General features: G+C 41.9%; 1 protein-coding gene across 3 annotated transcripts in view; it reads right to left on the reverse strand.

The window, feature by feature from the left end:
- plxnb2a.1 (plexin b2a, tandem duplicate 1) overlaps positions 1 to 14202 on the reverse strand; it is a 44630-nt gene that overhangs the window by 16441 nt on the left and 13987 nt on the right. For all 3 annotated transcript variants that reach the window (XM_077499455.1, XM_077499456.1, XM_077499457.1), the window contains 11 exons: positions 5500 to 6014; positions 5079 to 5405; positions 3823 to 3961; positions 3603 to 3748; positions 3337 to 3516; positions 3078 to 3212; positions 2085 to 2185; positions 1871 to 1997; positions 1647 to 1809; positions 395 to 506; positions 39 to 150 (listed from right to left, as the gene is read on the reverse strand). In XM_077499455.1, the coding sequence (XP_077355581.1) occupies positions 39 to 150; positions 395 to 506; positions 1647 to 1809; positions 1871 to 1997; positions 2085 to 2185; positions 3078 to 3212; positions 3337 to 3516; positions 3603 to 3748; positions 3823 to 3961; positions 5079 to 5405; positions 5500 to 6009 (2052 nt within the window). In that variant the 5' untranslated portion in view covers positions 6010 to 6014. The remainder of the gene's footprint in view (positions 1 to 38; positions 151 to 394; positions 507 to 1646; positions 1810 to 1870; positions 1998 to 2084; positions 2186 to 3077; positions 3213 to 3336; positions 3517 to 3602; positions 3749 to 3822; positions 3962 to 5078; positions 5406 to 5499; positions 6015 to 14202) is intronic.

Raw genomic sequence — 14202 nt, forward strand, 5'->3', positions numbered from 1 at the left:
AAACGTGTGATAGCTTGAAAGAGGAAGCGAGGTTGAACCTGTTGAGGTTTGATGATGTGACTTCCGTCCACCGCGCCGTCCATGTCACTGCATCGGTGCTCCCGAGCGTTCCACTGGCAGCCCCACGCGCTGGTCACGCACGAAATACACCTGACACACACACGCATACATTTTGAAAACAATCCTCAAACCGGGCTTCGGCTTCTGTACAACTTGCTGGTCACCAACAAGACGACAAAATTCACAGCGGTTTGATTAATGACTGAAATAAAGTCCACTTGCACGCCTTTCTGTGACTCCTCCAGTCTCGGCCATCAGCAGAGAGGCTGGAAGAGTCACAGAAAGGGTGGGATGGGCCGATGGTTTTGAGAGTTGTGTAATGTGCGTGTCTTACGGTGTGTTGGGATTCTTCCTGACAGTTGCTGCACAGTTGTAGAAGTGAAATTCTCCCAACGTCACCACGATCCTGTCGTTCACCACAATTTTCACTGGGACCGACACGTAGTCTGGACACACATGCACACGTATGAACTAGCAGCCTCCTATCTAAACATTCATTGTCTAAAAAGGGTGCCTTGAGAAAATATTGAGACTATCAAAGAGATCAGAATATGTCACTCTTAAGGCTTTACATTGGCTCTTAGTTAGCTGTAGAATAGATTTCTAAATTCTGCTACTACTGTACTATAAATCACCGAATTGTCTGGGTCCTGAATATATTCAAGAAATGCTGATTTAAACCCTGCCCTGGGATTGGCTGGCAACCAGTCCAAGGTGTACCCTGCCTACTTCCCAGAGCCAGCTGAGATAGGCTCCAGCACCCCCCACGACCCTTGTGAGTGGAACCTCAAACATGGTGAAGCAGCATTTAGCTGTTATGCTGCACACAAGTGAAACAGACTGAAGTGAATTCAGCCCCGAGTGTAAATGCTTTTAAATTCAGGTTGAGAACTGTTTTTTTTCCCCTCATAACTTTAAGGACTTTTAAATAGTTTTAATTAATCATGTTTTTTCCCTTTTTATCATTATTATTATTATTATTATTATTATTATTATTATTAAACTTTCTTACGCTACATGTTTATGTTTTAACATTGTCAATGTATTTCTTTTAGTAATTTTAGTAGTAATTTTGTAACTTACAACTCCATTGAAGAAAAAGTACATTTTAGGAAAGACATGTACTTGAAAGGGGCGGCACGGTGAATGAGTGGTTAGCACGTCCGCCTCCCAGGACTGAGGACTCGGGTTCGAGTGCAGGCTCCAGCCTTCCTGGGTGGAGTTTGCATGTTCTCCCTGTGCCTGCATGGCTCTTCTCCGGGTACTCCGGTCTCCTCCCACATTCCAAAGACATGCATGGCAGGTTAATCGGGCGCTCTAAATTGTCCCTAGGTGTGCTTGTGTGTGTTTAATGGTTGTTCGCCTCTGTGTGACCTGTGATTGGCTGGCAAACATTTCAGATTGTACCCCGCCTATTGCCCGAAGCCGGCTGGGATAGGCTCCAGCACCCCCCGTGACCCTTGTGAGGAGTAAGCGGTTAATTAAGAAGATGGATGGATGGATGGATGGATGGATAAGGAAATGAAAGGGGCAAAGAGAGAAGCAAAATTTAAATGAAAATCATCTGTGCCAGCTGTTGTCTTGACCTTGTTGCTTGGGCGTGGCCGGGATCTCGCCGGGGTCCGGCAAGGAGCAGGTGACGACGGCCGGGCTGCCCAACGCCACGGCGCTGCTGGGGGACTCGTCGAAGAGGCAGTGCAGCCGGTCCGATTGCCTGAGCCGGGGCAGCGCGGGAATGCTGATGTCCACCTGGTGGATGCAAAGCCATGAAATCACTTGTGTTTTCTCTACGCCGCTGGCTCAAAAATACCTGCCGCGTCTTGTGGCAGCTGAGGTTGGGCGGGTCGAAGGCCTGGATCTCCACACACTGCTGATTGGGCGACCACAGCCAAGTGTTCTCCTCCGTCCACCTGCTGCACTCCTGCTTCCTGGTGCACCTGTGACAAGAGTTGAAGCCTCGTTCAATTAGACTTCATTTCATGACATTTGAAAACACTTGAAAAATGTGAGCTGTTGTGGCTTACCTGCCCTCTAAAACACACCAGCCACAGTAGGGATCCTTGAGGGACATGCAGGACTGGCAGTCCATCTTCAGGTGGCATGACTGCACAGGAACCTTGGTGATCTAAATTCATTGTCAACCATTTAGATGAAAAAACAGCATGTTCATTAAATGGAAAATAATTTAAATTTAATGAATTTGCTGCAAATGATTTGTTTTCTTTTTATGATTGGTTTCTTTTTTAAGTAATAATTTAGTTAATTACAAATGTTAAAATGAGCTTGAATCATTTTTATTTAAGAAATTGGTTTCCCTACAAAATGGTCAAATATTCATTCATTTTTATGAATTTGACATAGATTTATCTCATTAAGATGTTCATTGATTTAAATGTAAAACAATAAAAACACAAAGAATCACATAAAAAATTCATTAATTAAAATTAAGGTAACTGTAACCAATAAATGACAATCTTGTGAAAATATTGCTACATTATTTAGCATTTTTCCCCTTAAAAGTGTCAAATCAAATCATTCTTTAAGAAGTTATTTCATATTCTTTAATCGATTCATTGTTAATCATGAAATAAAAAAATTGAAAAATGAACTTTTTTTTTTTTTTTTTTTTTTTTTTTTTAAATCAAACATACTTTGTATTTAACTAGCCACCTAAACTTGTTTTTAACTTCATTTACAAAACGAGATGGGCAATCTGGCCGTTTTAAAAATTAGAAACAAGTTTGCCCCGTCCTGATTTATTGTGTTGCCTCACTCGTCCTCTGTGAGTGCATTCCAAGCATATCCTGTGTGAATCCATAACATGAGCTTCGCCTGAGCTTAAAGGGCAAATTTGAGCATGACAGACGACAACGAGGAAAAACCAAGAGAAGAAATCAATGAGCGAGGTCCATGAGCTAATGTCGATGAATGTCTACTGTCATTTTAACCAATCTTCAAGCCAAGGACCAAATCACATGCGTTGTCATACATTGGGAAAGAAAAGAAAATGGCGGCACCTTTTTCTCACTGGTGACGTACAAGTGCTGCAGTTGCAAATCCAGCAACAGATCCTTGTTGACTTTATCTCCCGTCACTTCACCTGACGCTCGGCTATAAACCTCCGGGTGGGCTGACAGATGCAACTTGAGCACCTAGGGGGAAAAAAATAATAATCTAGAGTGTATAGTGTAAAAAGTTTGACGACGACTATCAAAAGTTGAAATTAGTATTTTTCTATGATTTAGTGCGGATGAAGGTTGTTCAAGATTGACGAACCTCTCCGTTGGTGGTGCCCAGGAAGGCGACGGCATGGCCCATCTCCACGGCCACGGCCACAGCGGTCATGACACCCTTGCGGACCAGGGAGGGCTCGGCCACCAGAGCCACGTTGGCTTTGCTGGCCAGCGGTGACGGCAGGAACTCGGCACCGCACTTGTACTTCACCACCATGTTGTGCTGAGGTAGGGAAAAAGAACACAGTGTCAAAGCGGTAGTGTTGCAAAAATGACGTGACTTTTTGCATTTCTTGAATGAAGGCTGACCTGATTGGTGCTGCTGCACAGACTGCCCGATTTGGTGGAGTACGGCGAGTAGACGGCCGGCTTGTCATTGATGAGGCCGCCGTCGCTGTAGCAGGCGCCGATGATCTCCAGCAGCCTGGTGTTTATGGCGCGCAGAGGGTACATACCTGGCAAAACAGAAGGCGGACTCCACTCAAGTTGACAACTTTACAACGTTGGAACTTTATGAAAGGTGACTTACACATGGCCGATGTGGTCGGGTCTTCATCGGAGGTGAAGGTGACAAAGAGAACCTTGTCAGATGCCAGGACGGGTCCGTACTTGCCCGATCTGGTCAGATTCTGAGCCAAAACCTCGCCTGGTGTTGTGACGTAGGCGGCCTGCACGGGAGGAAGACGGACAACAGAATCTTTCAAACTAAACCAAAAAGTAGGTCAACATTTAAAGAAATAAAAACTAGTAAGTGGAGAAATAAAAAGCCATGAAAATGTGATATTGGAGTTAGAATTTAGGAAAGAACCTTTTGAGGGACAAATTCTTGAAAGTGTTTGTTTTATTTTTCACTTTTATTATGATTTTCATTATATATTTTATACAACCTGCGACTGGCTGGCAACCAGTTCAGGGTGTACCCCGCCTACTGCCCAAGGCCAGCTGGGATAGGCTCCAGTACCCCCCGCAAACCTTGTGAGGAGCAAGCGGTAAAGAAAATGGATGGATGGATATATTATATAATTATATATAAAAATTCACGCCATTTGAGGAATATATCGTCTGATTCCACATTACTGACAGTTTACGTTCAATTTGTTTAATTTTACCCATTCATTTTCAATGGGACAGACATTTAACTTTTTCTAAGTCCCACTTTCCACGGTCATTTCCATACATATAACATTCATCGTCATCATACATCATCATTACCAACTGTCTGATACTGTTTGGTGGCACAGTTAGTAAAGAGCATTGTCCAGTAACCAGGAGGTGGCGGGTGCGAATCCCACCTCCGACTGTACATTGCAAATGTATCCATAGCCATTATGCTTTTTCATAAGTGATATACATGAATAATTACCAACTGACTATCATATCAGGAAATGCATTATCATTTCACATATGATTGAACGCATGTACCCCCGTTCGTCTTCGATAGCTTTCAGTATTATTAGATGACAATTTTCAATATAAATAAAATAAGCCATGAGCAATAATTACATACAATGTCACAGATACTTCCATATCCAGAAGAGTGCAGCGGTTAAAGCACATGACTGGCATATGGAAGGTTCAATTCCTGCTTGGAGTACATATTAATTTTTTGGCCACAGGTGGCAGTAGCAATCCAAAATTCAACTTTGTGCACCCAGCAGCTTTTACATCCATTAAAAAAAATGTCATTTAACTTTGTTATAATAAAGCATTCCACATGCATTCAAATGTTAGCATTCAGCATTCAGATGCAATTTCTCCAGAAATTGCACGTCTAGTTGTTGTTACCTGAACTTTATTAAACTTGTTGTTGTCGCTGCAGTTGAGCTGCAGCTCCGTGTAGGAGTAGTAGCTCTGGTCATCCTCACACATCCGTGAGATGAAGGTGAAGTTCTTGGTGTCCTGCACGCCGAGGGTGCGCGAGAACAGGAAGTAGACGAAAGTGCCGTCCTTGAAGGCGAAGCGAAAGTCGTGCAAATAGCGCAGCACGAATGGGTTGGCCTGCACGGCCGAAGCATCGATGATGTTCTCGAAGATGTTCCACTCGCCGTAGTCGCGCAGAATTCGGGTGGAGATCAGCTTGGTGCTGTCATGGCTGCCGTAGCCTTTAGCAACCTAGCCAGGAAGAGGATTCAGGTGGTGAGTTTCGGGTATATGTGGGGACAAAAACAAATGAGCTTCTGGATGCTGAAAGGGATTTCTTCCTCACCAGGAAGACGGTGAAGTTGTCTCTCTCCTTGGTGAAGTAGGACATGACGCCTACCACGGAGACGCTTTCTTCTGTGCTCACCACGTACGACTTCTCGCCCTTGTTGTCACTGAAGTAGATCACGTGCTCCACGTTGCTGAGGTTCCTGAGCGAGCAGATACCCCTGAAGATGCTGCCGCACACCACCAGCCTCTCCTTGGCTCCATGCACCAGGAGAAGTTTGTTGTGGTTGTCCGTCTCTATGGCGTCCTCGCATGCGTCCGTGATGGGCGGAGTGCACTGCCGGTTGTCCCGCCGGGGCCCCGTCTCCACACGGGCTTCCGGGACCAGGTCGGCCGACAGCTGGTAGAGGGCGTTGACGGCGCCCACGTACAGACGACCCGTGCGGGGGTCTTGGACCACATTGTTGATGAGTGTATCGGAGGGGAACTCTGGGTTCTTAGTGCAGGAGACGCAGAGGAATATGGTCGCCGTGGTGGCCAGGAACGGCCACGCCCAACGGCGCTCCATCGAGGCTGCCGAACGACAAACAAGAAAACATTCAGATCGTTTGTTGAGACATTCAACTTAGTTCACTTGAGTTCAGCGCAACTAAATAGGTCAGATTTAGCTTATTCATGAACTTGTTGGTGTCCCTCAAGGTTCTTTCATGGAGCCACTTCCATTCTGATTGGAGCATCATTTTCATGCAGTATTTCTACACTAAAGACTCTGCTCACTAAAACTTTTCAGACATATTCATTAAAATATAGCTTGCAATACTTTAACCAGGTCTACTCGCCACGTTGAAAGAGTCAGAGCACCAATAAAATGACCAATAAAGAGATGGATAGTGTGATAGGTAGAGAAAATGTCCCAGTCACAGTATGTGGCAAAAGAAAAAAAAAAAACTTCCCTTCAAGAACCGACTGCCTTGAAGCCTTTTGTGGGTAAAATGTTTAACTAGCAGATTTACACATTAATTGAAGCTTTTCAAGAAGTTGTGTGCAACAAATCTTCAACACACTGGGAGTAATTAGTCAGAAGGACTTCATCTCTGTGAGCCGAAGACAATTCATTCGACAAATGCTGCTAGACTCCTGCTGCGCATTTGGATACACGCAGCGATTAAACGACACAATCATCACAAACGGCAGCTCGTCCTCCAAGCAAAGTTGTTGAAAAACAAAACAAGTATTTGTGGAGGATAGAAAGTGGACAGAGGTGAAGGTCCAAATGACAGAGTCCCACATGCATCATTGAAGTTTTTTTTGTGATTATTATTATTGTGGCCACTATACAGATATAACGTGCACACAAAAACTGTTGCCACAAAATGTGAATTTGCTTCCATAAAATAATGTGTGCACAGAATAGTTTTGAATGAAAATTTTAGTAAAGGTGCACTCAATTTGCTTACCCAGATGCCCAAGTTGTTCATAGGAATGATAGGAATGACATTAAACGTTCACACATACAGCAATTCAATTTTGGGTCCCAAGTTACACCTTATACCTACTTGGGGCACACAACAAATTTGTTCCCTCACGTGTGTACAGAATACTATTTTGTAGCCATGAAATGGGTATTCCAAATCTGTGAGTGTGAACAATTCCAACACCTGCATATGTAAATGTTCTAAAAATTAGCGCCGAATTAATTTGTATTTTGCGTGCGCATTACACCTATTACATGGCCACAAATGAGCATTTTGTGCTCCTTACAAGCGTGCGCGATTTGTGTTGAACAAAACGAAGGTGGAATGCTGAGGAAATAAGCCGCCAATGTGTGAGCAAGAATTTTGCTCCCATTAGTGGAGTTTAATTATAGCAGCCGCCTGTGGCTGTTAAGCATAAACATCCTCACCGTGCTTCAAATATGCAAAATACACCGGCCACTTCATTAGGTACACAATCTCAGGAGCGCACTTTTAAATCAGTAGGATTTGATTTGCCTGAGTGTCACTTGGGACGTGCTTGAAACTTGAATGTTAAGACATGGACTGACTTATGACTTCAAAAACGTGATATACAGTACTTCCGCCTCTGTATTTTTTAGCCACATGAGAAAACCACAAGCTCGATCACAAACGGCATGAAGCGCATGAAATTAATACCTCACAGGCGACACAAAGGTACCACGGGGTAACAACTTGGCTGGACACAAAGAGGCGAGCCAGCCATGGAGACAAAGAGGCGACACAGGCAGGCCGACACTGACGACATTCACCCCCTTCCATTTCTGCCCCAACTGCTGACACAGAACCAACACAGCCACTTGTAGTCTTTCCCAAAATTTGAGGCAACATTTTACAGAAGAAAAATCTTAAAGCAACACCAAAAAACAAAAAAACAAAAAAAAAGTTACTAAAACTTATTCAACCTCTAGAGGAGGGGGGTGGGGATGGGGGTGTCTAAACACACACAAAACTCAGCACCAATCTATGACAGTGTGTTAGTGCCACGTAGACATATTTTTTTAGAGGGGGGTTAATATTCAGAGAAAAAAAAATTCGTATTTGCGACATAAAAGTGGCAAATATGAGAGAAAAAAAACCCTCACAAATTTACGAGAAAAAAAAAAGCCAACAACAAAAAAAATAAACATCGCAGTTTTGCAAATTTGCGATAAAAAAAAAAAAAAAAAGGAGTTAATGTACGACAAACTTGCAGTTTTGCGAGAAAGAAACGCAGAAACTTGCAATTAATACACCTAGTGTACTCGGATGTTTGTGCAAAAACTTTTCGGTCAAGTTTTCAAAATTAAGGAGATAGAAATTGCTTTAGCAGAGATGAACCATTTCATATTTAGCATTCACACTTTGAAGTGTTGAGTACAAGTCACTAAATTCATGTGTTAAATTTGCTGTTATTATTCACTTGCATTTACCAAAAGTCTGCTATCTTCTGATTGGTTAGTGTTAGTCAGCTGATAGGGGGTCAGGAAGTGTAAGTCTGCAAGTTTTTTTCTCCGAAATTTGCTACTGTATAATGTCACAAATCAGCGGGTTTAATTTTCGTAAATTTGTGAGTTTTTTCTCGGAATATTACACCCACTAAAAAAATAAATAAAATCCTAATACGCCATCGTACAAAACATCTTGTGCTTGACTTTTTTTTTTTTTTTTTTTTTTTTTTTTTAAATCGACTTTTCAGTACTTTGCTGATTAGTTAGTTGAAGAAATTTATTGATGTGCTAGTTAACGAGGGCCTGATTACATCTTTTCATGCGGACAATGGGATTATAAATTACGCAATCAGATTTGGAGGAGACTTTATCTGAGGTTTTTGGCCCATCGTGGCTCATATTCAGCAGTCAGTGGAGAAAGCAAAGTACAACAAAGGCGTTCTGCTCTCGTCTGGCGCAGAATGAGGCTCGTGTGTGAGGTGTGAGAACGTGTGTGTGCGCGAGTGTCGTTATCGTGACGGTGCAGATTGTGATTTTTTTTTTTAAAGCCTTGCTCTGTTAATCTGTCGTTCCAATATGAAGCGCTGACCACGCCAGCAACCGTGGGAGCCCAAGGCCTGCTTGGGCAAGTTACACAAAGAAAAAAGGCAGAAAAAAAAAGGCGAGAGGGAATGGGACAGTATGCATCCAAATATTTAAAAGGACAGTGTGTATATTTTTTTTCCAATGTTCATTCATTTACAAAAAAAACAAAAAACAGATCTGTACATTTATTAATATGCAGGTCTAGTAATCACAAATAACTTTACATAGGTTGCACCGTACCTTACCGGAGGCCGACACGTTTTGCCGCCATCTTTCTGCTCAGATATCTTGAACGTGAATTTCGCAAACATAGTAGCTGGTAGTAGGTTTGCAAAGTGTGATTTTTCCATCGTGCGTGACTGCGCATACTTCGAAATGTTTGCACTTTACACCACTAAATGGCACAAAATTCTACACATTCTCTCTTTAATAAAACTACTTTTTCAAACATTTTATTTGATGATCTACAATTAACCAATTAATGATAAAAACAAACTTTTCTTTTACACTTTTATATATTTTTCTTCTATTAACGATAAAAACAATTTAATTTTATAATTTTTTTTTAAATGCAATGAATTTATTTTTTATACTGGTTATTCAATATTAAAAAGTAAATATTACAAATTACACATTTTTCAATCAATTAACTGTTTAACGAGCTAAATGAATTCAAATATAAAGTGAGCAGATCATGTGAGGCTGTGTGCGTGTCAGACAAGTGTCACACACAAGCACCTTGTATAACTGCAAAATGTCCTCATTTAACATGATTGTAGGTATACGATGATGTAATTAGCCTCTAATTAACACACAAGCTAATTAGTTGGGCTGCTACAAAGCTCACTGGAGATGTGTGTCTGAGATAAAGGCAAGACAATAGACGGGTGGTGGGGTGGGGGTCCCTAAGATGAAAGGGAGTGAGGTGGCCAAGTGACTGACTAGTAGGAATGTGAATAAAATATGAAGCGACGGGGGGGCTGTGGAAAACACACGCGCGCGCACACACAGTGGAAAATAAACTGTCTTTCTTGTCTTGGAAGACTTATATCACTCAAGTCACACAAGAAATCTGTTTTGGTCCTGTGCAACTTCAAACCAAATTGCGTTCATCTTGCACTTTTCATACATCCCAGATGCTGTTCAAAGTGCTTTGCAGGGATAAAAAGAGACAATTTAAAAAAAAAAAAGCAACAAATGAACCATCTGCATATCCAGTAGAGCTCGGAATGAGGCCTCTACTAAACGCTTGAGGAATGCGACTGGGATGGACAGCAGGGAGGAATGAGAGGAAGCCGACTTCCTGTGTAGATGGCCGTCAACAACTTCCCGCGGGAGCCTCCTCGGAAGGTCGTGATCTCGGTGGGTTGGGGGGGGGGGGGGGGGGTCTATTGCTTCAAACAACACGAAACAGAACTTTCATGCGCCTTCCCAAGGGAGTCTGTTTTTCCAAAAACACATGTAGCCATTTATAACGACATGACAACACATCCCCAGGCATTCATGGGCAACAGGTGGCGCTATAACCCCAAACTAGAAGAACAATCTAGACACCATGACAACAACAACAGGGAATTCTGGATATCCTGACAAACAAATGAAGTTTCTAACAGGAATGATTTACGTGCAAATACCTGTATCTGATCTATAATCCTCATTTTGGATGACTTGAAATGGCATCCTGAACTTTTTTCCAACGTCCAGGATACTAAAATGCTTTTACTCACAAAATTCGCAGAAAACTTTTCCTTTCCTTCTGACCTCTTTTTGCAGGCAGTCCAGCATGCGTGTGTGTTCCATGTGGGCGACATACGGCTTCCTAATGACCAATTTGCATAATTAACACAGTGAGGTATGGCAGACTGCCTGCAGGCTCATGGACACACTCTTACACACACACACACACACACACACACACACACACACACACACACACACTCTTAGACAACATTTTTTCGAGTGCCTTGGAGGCGGCACTAAGGCGTCCTGCTGCTAATTGGTGATATGTTACAATAACACACACACACACACACACACACACACGCACACGACTGCTGACTTGTTTAAAGCAGCTATGGAGGGTTTCCCCAATAAATATATTTACAATAGCGTTTTTATTTGACCATTTATGACTAAAACATGTTCTAATTAGTAGATCAACATCTTAGCTGTTCACATTGAGTACTCCTATAAGCCTCTGGCCAATATATTTCAGGAAGCATTCGAGTTCGATTTGTTCGAATTTCCCGCCCTCTGTCTGCGGATGTGACGTCAAGCGCGTCTAGGGTTGCCAATTTTCTCATCCCGAAATAAGGGACAGGTGCACGGCATGGTGTCGTGGTGGTATGAGCATGATACATGAAATCAGTGTATATTCTGATTAGATTTGAAATGCACAAAGTTTGTACATTCCCTTTAATCCATACTGCAGGCCATCATTATGTAACCTCATACAAATCCTCAAAGACACTACAATTTGCCTCTTTACCTAAAAAAAAAACAGGGGGAAAAAAAAAAAAAAAAAAGAGAGAGAAAATATGTCAAATGCCACACAAAAAATCTAAACTTGATAGTGACTGACGCCGGGCAAGAACGAGAGTGAACATTGGTTTGACATTTCACCGGTGGAGAGAGTTGAGATCGGACTTGGATTAGAAAAGTGATTCACAACTGGCTTTCTTTCTACTCCAAAAGGTAAGAAGCGAGTATCTGGACATTTAGAAGAAAATGTGTTGTTTTCAAATAGCAGTAACCTCAAGATCGATCCCTTCTCAGTCGTAACCAGGGGTGAAAGTGAGGTGGACGGCAACATTTAGCGTGAAAGGGGCGGCAAGATTTAATGAAATCGAAAAGAATGACTTTATGAAGAACAGACGTTCCATTCTATGCCTGTGAACGAACGCTACTACTGAATGGCGATAACATTCACGGCCGTATCACACTAAGCAGTAAATGTGTCGATATGTTTTTCTCAATCGTCAATTTCCATAAATGACGGCCCACCTTTCGGCTAATGCACAATGACACTAGCCTCGGAGCGACAAACTAATAATGACTTGAATCAGGTTCACGTCCGTCGAGCGGGGTGACTACAATATGTAACTGCATATTGACGTCAGAATGAGGTCCAATTACCGTATTTTCACGACTATAAGGCGCACCTAAAAGCCTTTAATTTTTTTCAAAAGCTGACCGTGCGCTTTATAATCCAGTGCGCCTTATATATGGATCAATATTGAGCCGCAACAGGTCTCACTGTCAAGACGCTATCGGTGACCCTGCACGATCGGTGACGCGCATGCGCAGAAGATCCCGCCATCTTGGATCGCTAGCTAATACTAATACTTTACCCCAGAGAAAATAATAAAACAGCTGTTTATTCATTTTGGGAGTAAATAGAGTTGTCAGAAAGCTTGTTTGTAATCTATTAATAAAGTTTGACACCTATCTGACTGTTTTGTTGATATTCCTTTAGCGCAGCACCATCTAATGGATGCATAACGTAACCCCAGCCTCTACTGTAGCGCCTTAAATATGGAAAAAGTTTTAAAATATGTCATTCATTGAAGGTGCGCCTTATAATGCGGTGCGCTTTATAGTGCGGAAAATACGGTAATTGACGTAATTTGCACGTTGTTTTGGAGTACAGTACAGAACTGGTCTTCGACCGACCAATGCAATATGATCTGCATGTCCTGTGGACCTCAATTGTTTAGCGGGGAAAGTCTCATTCCGTGAATTGGTGATTGACACCAGTGGCCAGCTTTGTATAACTTTATAAAACTTCTTACCTCTGAAAATTCCTTTGAAAACAGTTCATTGGATATGAAGCCTCTGAGTCTTCAGTAATGAGTTCACGCAGCGTGTACGAGCGTGCGGTTTGTTTTCGGCCACAGGTGGCAGTAGCGATTTGAAATTTTAAATCTTCCATATAGCTGCTTTAACCCAAGCAATAACTTGATTTAACTTGAATTTTTTATGTATGTATTTATTTAATTTTGCTTGATTGGTTGCCATACTAACTACAGAGAGACTTGCTATAACATAAAAAAATAAAAAAATATGCAGAGAAAGTAAAAACGTCCCCATTATTTTCCTCACTCTTGTTGGCCTATCGCCCTTCGACACCAGCAAGAGATTTTAACAGACAACACAACACAAGCTTCAATTTTTCCACCACTTCGTGCACCTTAAGAAATTTAAGGTGAACATTCTTCCTAATCAAAAGGCAAAAACGCAAGCACACAAAAAAAAAAAAAAATAAAAAAAAAAATAAAAAAAAAATAAAAAAAAAAAAACCAGCCGGGAGTGGAATTTAAGACGGAGCCAAGGCCGGGGACGAATCAAGAGATCAAAACGATCCAGCAGATTAAAGGGAGGGAGCGCCGTGGAGGCTTTCTTGACAACCACTTTTGATTATCTGACTCCAGCCGCAAGATTGCCTTTTGATCCATAAATCAATATTATGATCAATAAACAAGCACAGTCAAATGTGCGTGCGTTTATCTTGAAATCCCCGTTGAGCTTCCATCGCGCCGAGGCTTCCATTTGTCTCTCATTCAAAATTTTTGACACACATAAGGTCAAGATGTCTGACAATTAGCCGGCAGCGGCTCATTAATCAGCTGTCAACCATGTGAATTTATTCCAGGTGGGTTTTTTTTTGTTTTTTTTCCTTAGAGTTGATCCTAATGCCAAAATAGATTTTCCTCCAAATTTTACACACAACAACCTAAAGTAGGCAATTTTGTTTTATCACTGCATCTCCTCAAACCACACATGGATTGAACAATATCAATGTAACTGATAGCAGTGATCACCAATTATTGATCAACGGTATCAATTTTCACAGCTAGCATAATTAGCCAGCGTGTTAACTGCCTCCTGGCAGCTGTTTTTAGCTTCAGTGTGTTTTCCTTGGAACTATCAAGTCAAACTTGATGTAGCCAAAGATAGCGCTGGCTTCGGCTTCATGTTATCACAAGCAGAGCCAGGCTGTTGAAAACTTTTTTTTTTTTTTTTTTTTACATTGAAAAACTGCAGACATGAATACGAGGAACAGATGAGCACTGAGATGAAGATCTTGATCGCCACAGTTCAATCAAAACATGACCACCAATTTTTCCGGCAAATTTCTTCAAATAACCGCAATTCACAGAGGAGAATCAAGAGATCCGAATAAAAGTCACGGGGCGAATGTAGACAATGGGCGCCTTTGAACAAACAAAATAT

The sequence above is a fragment of the Festucalex cinctus genome, chromosome 16 (assembly GCF_051991245.1).
Source record: "Festucalex cinctus isolate MCC-2025b chromosome 16, RoL_Fcin_1.0, whole genome shotgun sequence".
Taxonomy (NCBI): Eukaryota; Metazoa; Chordata; class Actinopteri; order Syngnathiformes; family Syngnathidae; genus Festucalex; species Festucalex cinctus.